The sequence below is a fragment of the Phyllostomus discolor genome, chromosome 2, assembly GCF_004126475.2.
Source record: "Phyllostomus discolor isolate MPI-MPIP mPhyDis1 chromosome 2, mPhyDis1.pri.v3, whole genome shotgun sequence".
NCBI lineage: Eukaryota > Metazoa > Chordata > Mammalia > Chiroptera > Phyllostomidae > Phyllostomus > Phyllostomus discolor.
Genome location: NC_040904.2, coordinates 110,470,751 through 110,488,173, shown reverse-complemented (window position 1 = coordinate 110,488,173; position 17,423 = coordinate 110,470,751). Strand labels below are relative to the sequence as shown.

Sequence of the window (17,423 nt, the reverse complement as noted above, 5' to 3'; positions counted from 1 at the left end):
AAATTACTACAGAATTTTTATTCACTCATCCAGTGATGGGCATGTTGGCTGCTTCCAAATTTTGGCTATAGTAAATAATGACGCAATGAACTTAAGGGTATATATATGCTTTTGAATCAGTGTTTTGGGTTTCTTTGGATAATTCCCAGAAATGAAATTGCTGGGTCTTAAGGCAGTTCCAGTTTTAATTTTGAGGTAACTCTACTCAGCTTTCTACAATGGCTGCACCAATTTGCATTCTCACCAAGAATGTCTGAGGGTTCCTTTTTTGCCACATCCTTGCTAACACATGCTGTTTACTGATTTATGACAGTCATTCTTACAGGTATGGGGTGATAGCTCACTGTGGTTTCAATTTGCTTTTTTTCTGATGATTAGTGACATTGAGCATCTTTTCATATGTCTATTGGACATCTGTATGTCCTCTTTGGAGAAGTGTCTGTTCAGGTCATTTGCTCATTAATTGGATTGTTTGGGGGGTTTTGGTTTTGAACTTTATCAGTTCTTTATAAATTTTGAACATTAACCACTTATCAGATGTATCACTGGTGAATATGTACTGCCATTCAGTGGGTTTTCTTTTCACTTTGTTGATGGTTGCTTTTGCTGTGCATAAACATTTTAGTTTAATGTAGTCCCATTTTCTTCTGTTTCCCTTGCCAAAGGAGATGTATCAGGAAAAATATTAATACAAGAAATGTTTGAGATTTAGCTGCCTGTGTTTTTTCTAGGGTTTTTATATTTTTCAGTGTCTTAACTCCATTTTGAGTTTATTCTTGTGTATACTTTAAGAAGGTAGTCTAGTTTCATTTTTTTCCACTTATCTGTCCAGTTTTCCCAACACCATTTATGGAATAGACAATCTGTGCCCCATTGTATGTTTTGCCTCCCTTGTCAAGTATTTTTTTATCCTCACCTGAGAACATTTTTTAAATTGCTTTTTAGAGAGAGAGGAAGGGAGAGAAACATAGATGTGAGAGAAAAACATTGACTGGTTGTCTCCTGTATGCACTTGGATTGGGGACTGGACCTACAACTGAGGTATGTGCCCTGACCAGGTAACAAACCTGCAACTTTTCAGTTTCAGGACAATGCTCCAACCAGCTAAGCCACACCAGCCAGGGCTTCTTTGTCAAATATTAATTGACTAAAACAGTGTGGGAATGCTTTTGCCTTCTCTATTTTGTTCCATGTATCTATAAGTCTGTTTTTATGCCAGTACCATGCTGTTTGGATTACTATAGCTTTGTAGTAGAGTTTGATCAGGTAGCATGATTCCTCCAATTTTGTTCTTCTTTCTGAAGATTTCTGTAGCTATCTGGGGTCTTCTATGGTTCCACATATATTTTTGGAATACTTTTTCTAGTTCTGTGAAATACATCACTGGTGTCTTGATAGAAAGTGGGTTGAAACTATAGATAGCTCTGGGTATGCACATTCTAATGATGTTAATTCTTCCTATCCATGCACATGGTACATGCTTCCATTTATTTGTATGTATTCGCTTCATTGTCTTTCTTCAGTGTCTTGTAATTTTCTGAGTACAGGCCTTTTATATCCTTGGTTAGATTTATTCATAGGTACAAGTATTTTATTCTTTTTGAAGCCATTGTGAATAGGGTTGCTTTCTTAGATTCCTTTTCTGATAGTTCATTATTGGTATAAAAATGCAACCGAGTTCTGGATATTTATTTTGTATCCTGTTACTTTGCTACATTCATTTACCAGTTATAGCACTTTTTTCTGTAAAATCTTTAGGGTTTTCTATATACAGTCTCATGTTATCTGCAAATGATGAGTTTTATTTCCTCCTTTCCAATTTGGATGACTTCTAGTTCTTCTTATCTGATTAGTGTGGCTAGGACTTACAGTACTATACTGAATAAGAGTTGTGAAAGTGGACTTTCCTGTCTTCTTCCTTATGTTAAGGGAAATATGTATAGTTTTTGCCCAATAATATGATGTTGGCGGTGGGTTTGTCATATATGGCCTTCATTATGTAGAGGTATGTTCCCTCTATATCCACTTTGTTAAGAGTTTTTATAAATGGGTGCCAGATTTTATCAAAAGCTTTTTCTGCATCTATTGATATAATCACATGGTTCTTATTTTTCATTTTCTTTATGTGGTGCAACACATTTATTGATTTGCAGATATTGTACCAACCTTGCATCCCTGAGATAAATCACACTGGATCATGGGTTATGATCTTTTTAATGTATTGTTGGATCTGGTTTTCTAATACTTTGTTGAGAATTTTAGCATCCATGTTCATCAGAAATATTAGCCTATAACTTTCTTTCAATTTAGTGTCTTTATCAGGTTTTGGAATTAGGATAATGCTGGCCTCATAAAATGGCTTGGGAGTCATCCCTCCTTTTAAATTTGTTGGAATGGTTTAAGATAAACAGGTGTTAGCTCTTCTTTGAATGTATGATAAAATTGAAGCCATTGGTCCAAGTCTTTTGTTTGTTAGCAGTTTTTTGATTACTGCTTCAATTTCACTAGTTGTGATTGGCCCATTCAGGTTCTATGTTTCTTCCTGATTCAGTTTTAAAAGACTGTATCTTTCTAGGAATTTACCCATTTTGTGCATGTTGTCCATTTTGTTGTCATACAGTTGTTCATAGTATTTTCTTACAGTCCTTTATATCTCTCTGTTGTCAGTTGTTACTTCTCTTTAATTTGATTTTATTTATTTGTGTCCTTTTCTTGATGAGTCTGGTTAAAGGTCAATCTGTTTTTATCTTTTCAAAGACAGCTCTGTTCCACTGATCTTTTGTATTGTCCTCTTAGACTCGATTTCATTTATTTCTGCTCTGATCTTTATTATCTCCTTCATTCTACTCACTTTAGGCTTTTTGGGGGGGGTCTGTTTCAAGTTCCTTTATATATAAAGTTATATTATTTGAGAATTTTCTTGTTTCTTGAGATAGACCTTTAATGCTATGAATTTCCCTCATAAGACTGTTTTCCTTTTGTCCCACGAATTTTGAGTTGTGTTCTCCTTTTCACTTGTTTCAAGATATTTTATTTTAATGTTCACCCAAGGACATGCTTATTGATTTTAGAGAGAGGTTAAGGAAGGGAGAGAAGGACAGAAACATTGATGGGAGAGAGAAAAACAGATTGATTGCCTCTCATACACACCCCAACCAGAGACTGAACCCACAATCTACATATGTTCCCTGACCAAGAATCAAACCTGTGATCTTTCACTTTATGGGACAACACTCCAACCAACTGGTCCACACTGGTCAGGGCTCAAGGTATCTTTTGATTTTTTCCTTAATTTTATTGTTTAGTAACATGTCATTTAGCTTCCATGTATTTTTGTCTTTGAGGTTTTTTTTTTTCTTGTGATTGATTTCAAATTTCATACCATTATGGTCAGAGAAGTTGCCTGAAATGATTTCAGTCTTCTTAAATTTATTGAGACTTGTTTGTGTCCTAATATGTGGTCTATCCCAGCAAGTGTTTTATGTGCACTTGAAAAGAATGGATATTCTGCTAGTTTGAGTTGAAATATATTTTGAAGATATCCATTAAATCCATCTGATCTACTGTGTCATTTAAGGTCACTGTTTCCTTATAAATTTTCTATCTGGAAGATCTATCCATTGATGTCAATGGGGTGTTAAAATCCCCAGCTATGGCAGTATTAGTGTTAATCTCTCCCTTTTTGTCCACTAAGATTTGCTTTAAATATGTAGGCACTCCTATGATGAGTGTGTAAGTGTTCACAAGTGTCGTATTCTCTTGTTGGATTGCTACCTTTATCATTAAGTAGTGTCCTTCTTTGCATTTTACTATAGCCTTTGTTTTAAAGTCTATTTTGTCAGATGTAATTATGGACACCCTAGCTTTTATTTCCATTTGCATGATGGAAATTTTCATCCCTTTCCATTTTCCATCCCTTTACTTTTAGTCTGTGTGTATCTTTAATTCTGAAGTTGGTATCTAGCAGACAGCATATCTGTGGGAGTATTTCCTTATCCATTCAGCTACCCTAAGTCTTCTGACTGGAGCATTTAAGACATTTACATTTAGAGTGATTACTAGTAGGTATATATTTATGGCCATTTTATTCCTTTAACTATCTACCTCTGTTTCTTCTTCTCCTTATTCTTCTGGTAGGTCCTTAAACATTTCTTGTAATGCTGGTTAGGTGGCAAAAATAAATAAATAAATAAACAAACCTAACAAAGTCCTTTAGCTTTTTGTGTTTGGGAAGCTCTTTATTTCTCCTTCAATTTTAAACAATAGCCTTGCTGGGTAGTGTTGGTTACAGGTCCTTGCTTTTCATCACTTTAAGTATTTCATGCCAATCCTTTCTGGCCTGAAATGTTTCTGTTAAGAAATCAGTTGACAGTCTTATAGGAGTGCTCTTGTGGGTAACTGCCTTTGTCTTGTGGCTTTTAAGATTCTGTCTTTAACCTTTGCCATTTTAATTATGATGTGTCTTGGTGTGGGCCTCTTTGGGTTCACCTTGTTTGCGCCTCTCTGCACTTCCTGGACTTGTGTGTCTCTTTCCTTCACCAGGTTAGGGAAGTTTTCTGTCATTATTTCTTCAACAGAATCTCAATCCCTTGCTCTCTCATCTCCTTCTGGTACCCACTATGATGTGGATATTGTTATACTTCATGTTGTCCCAAAGGTCCCTTAAAACTATCCTCGTTTAAAAAATTCTTTTCTTTTTGCTGTTCTGATTGGGTGTTTTTTCTATCTTGTATTTCAAACTGCTGATTCAGTCTTCTGCTGCATCCAACCTACTGTTTATTCCTTACAGTGCATTCATTCTTCATTTCAAATGTTGTATTCTTCATTTCTGACTAGTCCTTTTTTTAGGGTATCTATGTCCTTTTTCACACTGTTGAGCATCCTTATAACCATTACTTTGAACTCTATATCTGATAAATTGCTTGCCTCTATTTCATTTAGCTCTTTTTCTGAAGATTTCTTGTCCTTCCATTTGGGGCCTGTTTCTTTGTCTTCCCATTTTGCCTGCCTCATTGTGTATGCTTCTAGTATTAGATAGATCTTCTGTGACTCCCAGTCCTCTTTGGATGGCCTTATGTTGTAGGTGCCCTGTGGGGTCCAGTAGTGCAGTCTTGTTCAACTGAGCTGGTGCTCTAAGAATGTCCTTTTTGTGGGTTATAAGGGCCCTACTGTTATAGTTGAGCCTCAATTGCTATTGGCTGGGTCATGCCTGGGACTGACCGACAGGCTGAATCATGACCACAGTGTAAGAGCTGCTGTGCAGGTATTGAGCATATGAAGCAGAATCCACCTCAGCAGGGTTTGGTGTCTCCCAAGATCTCTCATTGGACATGCTGCTTGTGAAGCTTATTGGATCCTGCTTCTGATGTTATCTGAAGCAGGCCACATGTGCTTCTGGGTCTCTTGTAAGGCACTGTGGTGTAGGCAGAAGCTGCTTATGACTGGCCCCAGGCACCCTGTTTTGAGCTATCTCAATGTGGCTTTTCTGTAAATTCTTAGTTATAAGACTTCTCTTCACTAGTCTTCAGTTGGTTACTCAGGATGATTGTTCATGAATTAACTAAGTTATGAATTATAACTTAGTTGTAATTCCAGTTTGTACCTGGCAGGACGTTAGTGTAACTGCTACCCATGCCAGTGTCACGTTGGATCTTGCCAATGTGCTTTTAATTCAATACAGGAAGACTACATTTTTAGATATGTTCAGATACTACTGTCAAACAAACCTTGGTTTCTTACACAAAAGGTATCAAATATGATTTGGATGCTTCATGTCTTTGTATTTCACTGGACTCAGAAAACCACCAAACTCAATCCAATCAGCCTAACAGACTTCAAACCTTTCCTTATTTTGAGTCACTGAAACATATCTTTATTTGAAGTTTTCATTATGATTTCACACTTAGTTCCTCTTTATAACACCAGGTAAAAATTCTTCATAGTCCTTAACCCAACACTCCTATTTTATATAAGCAAGTAACTTGCAGGGAAAAAAACCTGTAATAACTTGTCCCATATGGCTTTCACTGGTGCCTCTGTTTACTCATTTACATAGGAAGGTAATTTTATGTATCTACTCCTTGTGTCAAGGTGTCCAAATATTTGCTCAAGCATTATTGTGGACATTTCTGTAACAGAGTTTTGGGTAAGATTAACATTTAAATTGGACTTTGAGTAAAGCAGAGTACCTTCCATAATGTGGGTAGGCCTCATCCATTGGTTGGAGAGCTTAATAGAAAAAGACTGACCTACCCGAAAAAGAAGGAATTCTGCCAGCAGACTGCCCTTGAAGTCAACTGCAACTCTTCCCTTGGATCTCCAGCCTATTGGCCCATCTAACTTATACATAGATAGATACTTTAATGTTCTAAAAGTAAAAAGTTCAGTTTGGATTCTTAACTTACAAATTTTTGTGAGATAATTGTGTTTGTTTCTTCTCCAGCTCATTTTCCTTAAAACATCCATACATATACACCTATTACCACCTTCAGTCCAACAAGGGTTCCAGAATTTAAAATCTCTATTTTCCATCAAGGATGACAGACCTCAATTACTGATCTGTTATTGTGTAATGATTAATAGTGATAAAATCTTCATTTACTAAATACAGTTACAAATTGTTAAAGTTCAAATTCACATATCAAACAAAAGAACTTCATAACTCTACCATCTCAAACTAGTATTTTATACAATAATAAAGTCAATTTTATTAAACAAAGTCTTCATTAACATTTTGGGATATTACTGAAATGGTGTTTTCAGGGAATCTGTGTCAATGATCCAAATTAGTACGAAGTTTCTTGTGGCAAGCCAGCAACTCAACAACTGGTTAAATTCGTAACACTAGAAATCTAGGAAGATATGTTAAGGTCAGTATTGCTACATTTCATCTAAAACAGTCTGAAAAGGAGCAAAAATTTAATTATTAATTATATTTGTTCTTATAGGGTAAATGTTTCATCTGCAAATATTTGAGAGGGGTATAAAAAGTCGTGTTTTACATCTTCTGAAGAGTATCCTTCAGCATAAATGCTTTATTAATACATAGATTAATACTTCATATAGCTATAGCTGAAAAATTATACAATATCTAAAGACTGAAATTTAATTTTCAGTTGGCAGGAAGGTTGGCACATTTTTATAAAAACATGAAAATGAATCTTTCCTTTAGAAACCAAAGAATAATTCACAAGTTAGGCACCTGAACCAGTAAGACACAGATTAGGGTCAGAGGTTATCACTTAAATGACACAATGTTTCAGTGGGCCCTGTGTGTCTGGGGGGCATAGAAGGGTCAGATGTCTAGGAACAGCACTAAGAAATCACACACAGACAATACAAGAAATCTCACTTCAAATAGGAAAATCAAAGGAGGTAGCAGTACACAAACAATATGTTGCAGTTTGGAAAATATTTTGGACAAAAAGACTACTAAACAGCAGTGGCATATCAAGAAGGGTAGAGCAGTGGGAGTGGTTTGCCTCAGCTGAATAGAAATATTTTATCACTGATATTGTTCAGAACTGCTGGCATATAATGACAATAAAAACTACTGTTAGTCTGTTTCATTATTATCTTAAAATTATCTATAGATAGTGCCTTCATTGCTTGCACCCTGGGTGTAATATTCCCAGGACCCCCAACTCTTAGTATAGCACCACAACAGAGGCGACTGAAATGACCTGTTTTACACTATCCCTATGTCAAGGAGTACTTGTTTAAGCCACATCAACAGAAAGTTTTCCCAAAGGAGAGGTAAAAGAAATTAGAGTTAATAATTATTTTTACTACTGTAGTTAATACTACTTACTGTAAGTGGTTCAAGTATATTATACATTAACATAAAAACTTAAATACCAATTTAAAAAAGTTTGTATTCATCTTACTCATCTAATAAACATGTATTTTGATGAAAAAAATAATTTACAATAAAATGTAATGTTATCTTAACATAATTAACTGTACAGGGAAAATAAAAGCCCTTTAGCCCAGATTTTATTCCTTCAGAGATCATAAGAAAGGTCAGTAGCTCAAAAGTACTAACAGTTTTCCCCTATGTTGATTTCAGTGCCTAAAAGCTGAAATTTTCAGCTATGAAAGCCTAAAAAATTTCTCATTTCTGTTCTGTAAATTCACTATTTGTAAATAAAATACTCTAATTCTAATACAAAATTTGCATAAGGAAAAAAGTTCTTTCAAACAAATTTCTGATGTGCTATCGGTCTTAGTCTAAATGCTTTCGAGGTATGAGAAGTGGAGATGAAATAACTCCCATTAAATGTATTTCAGGCAGATTTACTGAAGATAGATGGAATATGATACTGCAACACCTGATCTGAAGGCCGGAGATTGAATGCATTAAATATAAAGCAGCTTGGAAAGAATATCTGCATGAGGGGCAGATCAGCTTCACCTCAAAGTCTACAGGATTTTTTCCTATACACATGAGTAGAGACCAAATAATTTCCAGCACTGAGTTTTTAACTGTTTGAAATGAAGACACTGCTATAAACCTTAGTATAGTTACTACCTTGACTACCTATCGAAAGCACAACAATGTAATTATTCAATAAGGAAGGGGAATCTGAGGTTTAAATAATTTAAATTTATTAAGATTTAATGAACAATGCACAATTTAATGAACAATTTCGTATTAGATGGGTAAAAGGAAGGCATAGACTCTTCTGCCGTGCAAGATAAAAATAAAAAAGCCAATTTCTGAAGTTTCTAAATTGTTAAAATTTAATGCAATTTAACATGGCAAGGCTTCTCAATGATGTACTCAGTTTTGATTAATAAAGGTTTAGTGGCCATAAGACTGCTACTAATACAGTAAATTTACATCTCCTCCAAAAGTTTTATTTTCAGGTTATTCATAAATATGTCAATTTCTAGGATGTCCCTGGCATCTACTAATTACATAAAGCAAGCCAATACTTTACTTACAGACTTAAGAAAAAACGAAAGCTTAGGAAAAAAGTGTGCCCTCTCTGACCTCTTCACTTCAGTAGACAATAGCCAGTATACATCAGAGAAGCAGGACACTTTATATAAAGAGCTTAAGACAGACTATGTTTTCAAACTGTACCACTCCCACTCCCTTTGTAAGGTTTACAAGCCTGTTTAGCATCCATATCTAGACACGACTAGAAAATAATCCAAATAAAATGCATCTTCATAGCATAAACCTAACTACGTATCAACTTACCAAATCCCTGTGCAACACCCAGTTAGCATGCAGGTAGTGAATCCCATCTAGGATCTGATACAATAACGACTTCACCATTCCTCGAGGTAACTGAACTGGCTTCTTGTTTGCTTTAGAAGCTCTGTGAAACTTGATTATATGCTGAAAAAAAGGAAAATATCACAAGACGCTTTAAAAAAGAAAAGAAAGATAATTTGATGTACGCAGGGTCTGGCAGAAGTAACACCTTTGAGTGTGGTTGGAAGGGTACATGAATGTCTTGCATGAGACTGACAGCAATTTGAACACTTCGCCTAAATGTCATATGGTGTGCTTGAGTGTGATATTGTCATGTTACAGAATTACATGCTTGTGATTTTGTAATAAAAGACTTTTATGTAATATAAAAGGGGAGTTATTTGTGCCAGACTTTGTATAATATTTTCCTAACAGAAAAAGAAACGCTTAGGGATGCCCAAAGATATTGAAAATACAATTTCACATTCTGCCGAATAACAGATAACTTATAAACTTCCTAATAACTAGAGTTAAAATTTCATTTCTTAAGCACATGACAGTGCCTCAAAAAAATAAATGATTACCACAGATAAGTAGGAAATAAAGTGATTTTGTTTTTAAAGTATAATTAAAAATTGACTTAATTTTTAAGGGTTATACTTAACCCTTGTTTATCTGGTAGAAAGTTCTCTAAAACAATCACTGTTTTTCTGTAGTGATTAAATGAAAAGAAAAATACAGACAAGTTTCAAGAGATGCTGCTGGCTGGCTGACATAGTATAGATGTGGTGCCTATTTGTGATATATGGGTTATGATGAAAGCAAATGGGAAAATATTTCAATAAAATCTATGGAAGCACAAAGAAATAACATGTAAATGACCCATTCTCACTGGAAATATTTAGAAATATGAGATTCATATTTAAAAAAAAAACCTGTACCATCCATCAAAGCTTTTGAAGTATAGTGTTAGTGGACATCCAGGAAAATACCACTTTATAAACAAAAAACTCACTTTATAAATAAGTGTACCTTGACATAGATAAGATCCAATGTTTCAAACTCTCTTGATGGGTTCTCTTCATTTTAATTAAAGCACTCTCAAACTGCAAGAAAATCTGGAAGTCAGGTGCAGTCAACTGTGCTATGTGCACCACTGGGCATATGCCTGGCATCAAATATGCACAAGAGCAAACTCTTGACCAGTATTGTATTTGTGAATGAAAATTAAGCATGCTCTTGAAATTAGTAAACATAATTAAAATAGGAGTGAGATATTTAATATTATAGGTTAAAATTTTTACTTACTATTTTCTTATGACATATAAAACAGAACATGGATAAAGAATAACTAATGATTAATGACTGCGAGCATTTTACTTTCCAAAGAAAAAATATCCTGCAAAGACTACGTGGTAGGAAGGTCAGGTATACCTGTCAATGCATATGTAGTCTAATGATTAATCTATATTTTATTAGCACCATTGTATTCTTTTAATTTTTTTCTCAGTCACTTTTTTTTAAAGTTTTTAAGAACAGGCAAACAAAATAATAATTACCAAAGAAATGATGTGATCTGGTCTGAGTAGTTCTCAGAGCTTAATACCAATAAATTAAAATATATCATCTTTTAAAATACTGTAAAAATGAAAGAAATACATATGGAAGGGAGGTGAGATAATCAATTGTCATCATATATACTTCCCCAGTTAATGCTTTCATTAGGGTATGACAAATTACTTTTTTTAATTTACAAATATTTATTGAACAATGGATTTTAACACTATACAAATGATAAAAGCAAGGAGAAGCTATTTCTTTTGTTTTTTATTCTTGTTTATTCTATTACAGTTGTCCCAAATTTTCCCCCTTTGCCCTCCTCCATCCTGCCCCGCAGTCCATCCCCACACCGTTGTCCATGACCATGGGTCATTCACACATGTTCTTTGACTAGTCTCTTCCCCTTCTCTCCACCATGCCCCCCTCCCCTCTTTCCTTTGGTAGCTGTCAGTCTGTTCCATTTCCATGTCTCTAGTTCTGTTTTGCCCATTAGTTTATTTTGTTCATTAGATTCCTCTTATAAGTGATGCCATATGGTATTTGTCTTTCACTGACTAGCTTATTTCACTTAGCATAACAGTCTCCAGTTCCATATATGCTGCCACAAAGGGTAGGAATTCCCTCTTTCTGATGCATAGTATTCCACTGTGTAAATGAACCAGTTTTTTAATCCATTCATCTACGGATGGACACTTAGGCTGTTTCCAACACTTAGCTATTGTAAACAGCACAGCTATGAACATCGGGGAGCACAGGCTCTTTTGAATTGGTATTTTGGGATTCTGGGGATATATTCTCAGCTGTGGGACTGCTAGGTCATAAGGTAATTCTATTTTTAATTTTTTGAGGAAGTTACAAGTCACTTTTTTTTTTACCAACAGTTTATAATTACAAAAAGTTACAGTGGGGACATTTCTTGTATTTTATTTTTATTACAGGGCTATATAACAAATAAGGGATATGCATGTCATGGAATTTCACCAACGCCTAAGTAATTTTTTAAAAGACTCTTTTTACTACAACTGTTTTTTGGTTACCCTCTGCTGCCTTATACTCTAGCTCATTCATTTCAATATTCCAATTACATTAAGAAAATAAAGCAGTAGGTTTTCACAAACCCAATTATCATTGAATTTTTACTAAAATGGACATTAAAAGTACTTATTTGCCTTAAATGAGTATTACTAAAATGATGACAAAGCCAGTATTGACTGTCTATACACAGCTGGCAATATTATGATGAATTCTATTATCTTCTATGCTCAACTATGTTTTACTACAAATCGTGTTTATAAACCAGACTGGAAATTTCCTCATAAATAGGGATTATTTGATTTCATGTTAGGTCGCATGGGTTAGGTGTTCAATTCAATGTTAGCATCTGATTTACTAAATTTTTATTGAAAGAATCCTCATTGGATTTGATTTTTTAAAAATATATTTTATTGATTATACTATTAGAGTTGTTCCATTTTTTCTCCCCTTTATTCTGCTCTGCCCTGTACCCTCTCTCCCACCGTCATTCCCCGACTTAGTTCATGTCCATGGGTCATACATATAAACTTCTCTGGCTTCTTCATTTCTCATACTATTCTTAATCTCCCCCATCTATTTTGTACCTACAATTTATGCTTTTTATTCCCTGTATCTTTTTCTGCATTCTTCCCCTTCCCCCTCCCCACTGATAACCCTCTATGTGAACTCTATTTCTGTGAATCTGTTTCTATTCTAGTTGGTTGCTTAGTTTATTTTTGTTTGCTTTTTCAGGTTCAGTTGTTGATAGTTCTTGAGTTTGTTGTCATTTTACTGTTCATATTTTTGGTCTTTTTTCTTAGATAAGTCCCTTTAACATTTCATATAATAAGAGCTTGGTGATGATGAACTCCTTTAACTTGACCTTATCTGGGAACCACTTTATCTGCCCTTCCATTTTATTTATTTATTTTTTTAAAATATATTTTGATTATGCTATTACAGTTATCCCATTTCCCCCCTTCTCTCCCCTCCACCCTGTACCCCCTCTCCCACACACTTCCCTCCCTTTAGTTCATGTCCATGTGTCCTACTTGTAAGTTCTTTAGCTTCCACATTTCTCATACTATTCTTACCCTCCCCCTGTCTATTTTCTACCTAAAATCTATGCTACTTATTCTCTGTACCTTTTCCCCCTCTCTCCTCCTCCCACTCCCCCTGCTGTTAACCCTCCATTTCTGAGGTTCTGTTCCTGTTCTAGTTGTTTGCTTAGTTTCTTTGGTTTTGCTTTAGGTGTGGTTGTTAATAATTGTGAGTTTGCTGTCCTTTTACTATACATTTTTTTTAATCTTCTTTTCTTAGATAAGTCCCTTTAACATTTCATAAAGTAAGGGCTTGGTGATGATAAGCTCCTTTAACTTGACCTTATCTGAGAAGCACTTTATCTGCCCTTCCATTCTAAATGAAAGATTTGCTGGATAGAGTAATCTGGGATATAGGTCCTTGTCTTTCATGACTTGGAATACTTCTTTCCAGCCCCTTCTTGCCTGTAAGGTCTCTTTTGAGAAATTAGGACAGTCTGATGGGAACTCCTTTGTAGGTTACTGTCTCCTTATCTTCTTGCTGCTTCTAGGATTCTGTCCTTCATTTTTACCTTGGCTAATGTAATTATGATGTACCTTGGTGTGTTTCTTCTTGGGTCCAACTTCTTTGGGACTCTGAGCTTCCTGGATTTCCTGTAAGTGTATTTCCTTTGCCAAGATGGGGAAGTTCTCCTTTATTATTTGTTCAAATACGTCAATCTGTTGCTGTACCTCTTCCCCTTCTGGAACCCCTATAATTTGGATGTTGGAATGTTTAAAGATGTCCTGGAGGTTCCTAAGCCTCTCCTCACTTTTTTTGAACTCTTATTTCTCCATTCTTTTCTGTTTGGTTGTTTCTTTCTTCCTTCTATTGTTTTGAGTCCCAGTTTCCTTCCTATCACTATTGGTTCCCTGTGCATTTTCCTTCATTTCTTTTATGGTAACCTGCATTTTTTCATCTAATTTCTGACCAAAATCAACCAATTCTGTGAGCATCCTGATCACCAGTGTTTTGAATTGTGCATCTGATAGGTTAGCTATCTCTTAGTCGCTCAAAAGGATGAGTTCTGGGGCACAGATTTGTTCTTCTATTTGAGCCATCTCTCTCTCTCTGGTCTGGTCGCTCCTGTTACAGTGAGGGGCGGAGCCTTAGGTGTTTACCAGGGGCACCCCAGTCACTAGATTGTGACGTTGTTTGTGAGGGCGGGGTCATGAGGGAACAATGGCGGTAGCTCTGTTCTCCATGGGACCTCAGTCCCTTCTCTGGGATCCTGGGTTGTGCGCTCTGCCCTGCTCCACAATCGCCACCTCACTGGGTCTGCCAGCTGCCGCTTGCATACTCAGGGTCCACCTGCTGCGATCTTGCGCGCCTGCACCCCAGATGCCTTACGTGCTCCCGGCTGCCTTATGCACCCAATTCTCCTTGTTCTCTGTGCTGAGACCTGAGCCCAGCTGCTCATCTCCACCCCTACTACTGGTCTGGATGAATGGGTCTATTTCAACTTCTTGGCTGTCCGACTTCCATTCAAATAAATTTTCTGTCAGTTTTGGGTGTTATTCTGCCTCTAAATTGATGTTGTTCCAATCTTGGTTGTGCGTGAAGGTACGATGTGTCCACCTATGCCTCCATCTTGGCCGGAGGTCCTGCCCTTCTATTTTAAATGAAAGCTTTGCTGGATAGAGTCATCTTGGATGTAGGTTCTTGCCTTTCATGACTTCAAATACTTCTTTCCAGCCCCTTCTTGCCTGTAAAATTTCTTTTGAGAAATCAGCTCACAGTCTTATGGGAACTCCTTTGTAGGTAACTCTCTCCTTTTTTCTTGCTGCTTTTAAGATTCTCTCCTTATCTTTCATCGTGGGTAATGTAATTATGATGTGCCTTGGTGCGTGCTTTCTTGGGTCCAACTTTTTTTGGGACTCTCTGAGCTTCCTGGACTTCCTGGAAGTCTATTTCCTTTGCCAGATTAGGGAAATTCTCCTTCATTATGTTTTCAAATAAGTTTCATATTTTTGCTCTTCCTCTTCTCCTGGCACCCTTATGATTCGGATGTTAGAGCACTTAAAGTTGTCCCATAGGTTCCTGAGCCTCTCCTTGTTTTTTGGAATTCTTGTTTCTTCACTCTGTACTGGTTGAATGTTTATTTCTTCCTTCTGCTTCAAACTATTGATTTGAGTCCTGGTTTCCTTCCCTTCACTGCTGGCTCCTTGTACATTTTCTTTTATGTCACTTTTCATATACTTCACTTTTTCCTCTATTTTGTGACCATACTCAACCATTTCTGTGAGCATCCTGATTACCAGTGTTTTGAACCCTGCATCTGATAGGTTGGCTATCTCTTCATAGCCTAGTTGTATTTTTTTCTGGAGCTTTGGGTCATATTTTTTTTTGTCTCAGCGTGCCTGTTATGTAGTAAGGGGTGGAGCCTTAGTTATTTGCTAGGGTGTGGCAACCCACTTCACTGCTTTGTGATGCTGTATGTTGGGGAGGAGTCTGAGAGGGAACAATGCCGCTTGCTCAGCTCTTGGTAAGCTTTCAGTCACTTCCTCTGCTACCCACAAATTGGGCTTTCTGGTGCTGATTCCCTGGTGGGTGGTTTTGTGTACGTTCTAGGATCCTGTGGGTCTCTCCAATGAACTGTCCTGTGACATTGGGAGTTTCTCCTGCTGCCTCAAGCCCCACAGATTTTTTTCAGTCAAAGGTTTTGAGGCTTTATTTCTCTGCACTGGAACCCTGGGTTGCATGGTCTGTGTCGCTCCCGTTTTTCCTCCCGATTTATCCACATGCAAATGTGGCACTGCCTGCTCCATCAGCCAGATGCCTTGCCTGCTGCAGTCCTCCAGCTGCTGCCTTGCTGCAAGTCGTCTCCACCCTGGCTGCCCATCTCCACCCCTCCCACGGGTCTGGATGAATGTTTCTTCTTTAACTTCTTGGTTGTTGGACTTCCATACAGTTTGATTTTCTGGCAGTTCTGGTTATCTTTGTTTTTAAATTTTGTTGTTGTCCTTTTTTTGTTTGTGAGAGGGAGCAAAGTATATCTACCTATTCCTCTCTCTTGCCCGGAAGTCTGATTTGATTTCTTTTAAAAGAAGAAAAGCTAACAATGAAAGAAAAAATATTTACAACCAGCATAAACCTTGAATCATAATTTCATAAAACAGAAAATTTCATGTGTGCATTTTATTTGAAATAATTCTTTCCAAATAACTTATAAAAACAATTTGGAGTTCAGGCCCAGATGGAGGTGTAGGTAGTAACCCTCCACTTCCTCACAAAACCAAAAGGAGAATATCAACCAATCTAAAATCAATAAATAACCAAAAGCATCATGAAATCAAACTGCATGGAACTCCAACAATCAAGGAATTAAAGAAAAAATCAACCAGAACCATACCAGTAAGGCAGTGGACCACAGGGCTGACTCAGTAAATTGCAGCGAAGCATTGGATCTTGGGGGCAGAGCTGGCTGCCGAAGTCCATGGGCTGTGTCGGAGGGGCTGACATAAGGGGAAAACTGAGACTCAGAGCTGACTGTGGACTACAGTGGGGTTGCCATGGTGGGAGTTTCTCCCAGTCTTACACAAGAGTTCATTGAAAAGTGCACTAGAGACAAGCAGGCAGGCCACACTGTTCCCTCGCTGGCCCTTCCCCCACAGGCAGTGCTGCAGTGCAGCAAGGAGGGTTGCCCTGTCCTGGTGAACAACTAAGGCCCAGCCCCCTTACAACCTAGCAGCTATGCCAAGACAAAAAGAAATATGGCCCAGATGAAAGAACAGAGCAAAACCTCAGAACTAAGCAATGAGGAGACTGCCAACCTATCTGATGGAGAATTTAAAGCCCTGGTAATCAAAATGCTCACAGATCTGATTGAGCTTGATCAAAAAATGAAAAAACAAATGAAAGATACCCAAAGTGAAATAAAGCAAAATATTCAGGGAACCAACAGTGACAGGAAGGAAACCAGGACTCAAAGCAACAATTTGGAAGAAAAGAAAGAAATAAACATCCATCCAGGTGAAAAGGAAGAAACAAAAATTCAAAAAAATGAAGCAAGGCTTAGGAACCTCTGGGACAACTTGAAATGTTCCAATATCCAAATCACAGGGGTGCCAGAAGGCAAAGAACAACAGCAAGAAAGTGAAAATGTATCTGAACAAACACTGAAGGAAAACTTCCCCAATCTCACAAAGGAAATAGACTTCCAGAAGTCCAGGAAGCCCAGAGAGTCCCAAAAAAGTTGTACCCAAGAGGAACATACCAAGGCACATCATCATTAAGGTATCCAAGATAAAGATAAGGAGAGAATCCTAAAAGAAGCCAGAGAAGAGAGGAGACAGTTACCTACAAAGGAGTTCCCATTAGACTATCAGCTGATTTCTCAAAAGAAACCTTACAGGCAAGACGGGGCTGGAAAGAAGTATTTGAAGTCATGAAAGGCAAGGACCTACATCCAAGATAACTCTATCCAGCAAAGCTTTCATTTAAAATGGAAAGGCAGATAAAGTGCTTCTCAGATAAGGTCAAGTTAAAGGAGTTCATCATCACTAAGCCATTATGATATGAAACATTAAAGGGACTTATCTAAGAAAAAGAAGATCAAAAACTA

At 36.9% G+C, this 17,423-nt stretch overlaps 1 protein-coding gene across 1 annotated transcript in view; it reads right to left on the bottom strand.

Annotated features, from left to right (window-relative positions):
- CDK8 (cyclin dependent kinase 8) overlaps window positions 1–17,423 on the bottom strand; it is a 133,784-nt gene that overhangs the window by 44,425 nt on the left and 71,936 nt on the right. The window contains 1 exon segment of the mRNA XM_028503865.2: window positions 9,209–9,349. Within this exon segment, the coding sequence (XP_028359666.1) occupies window positions 9,209–9,349 (141 nt within the window).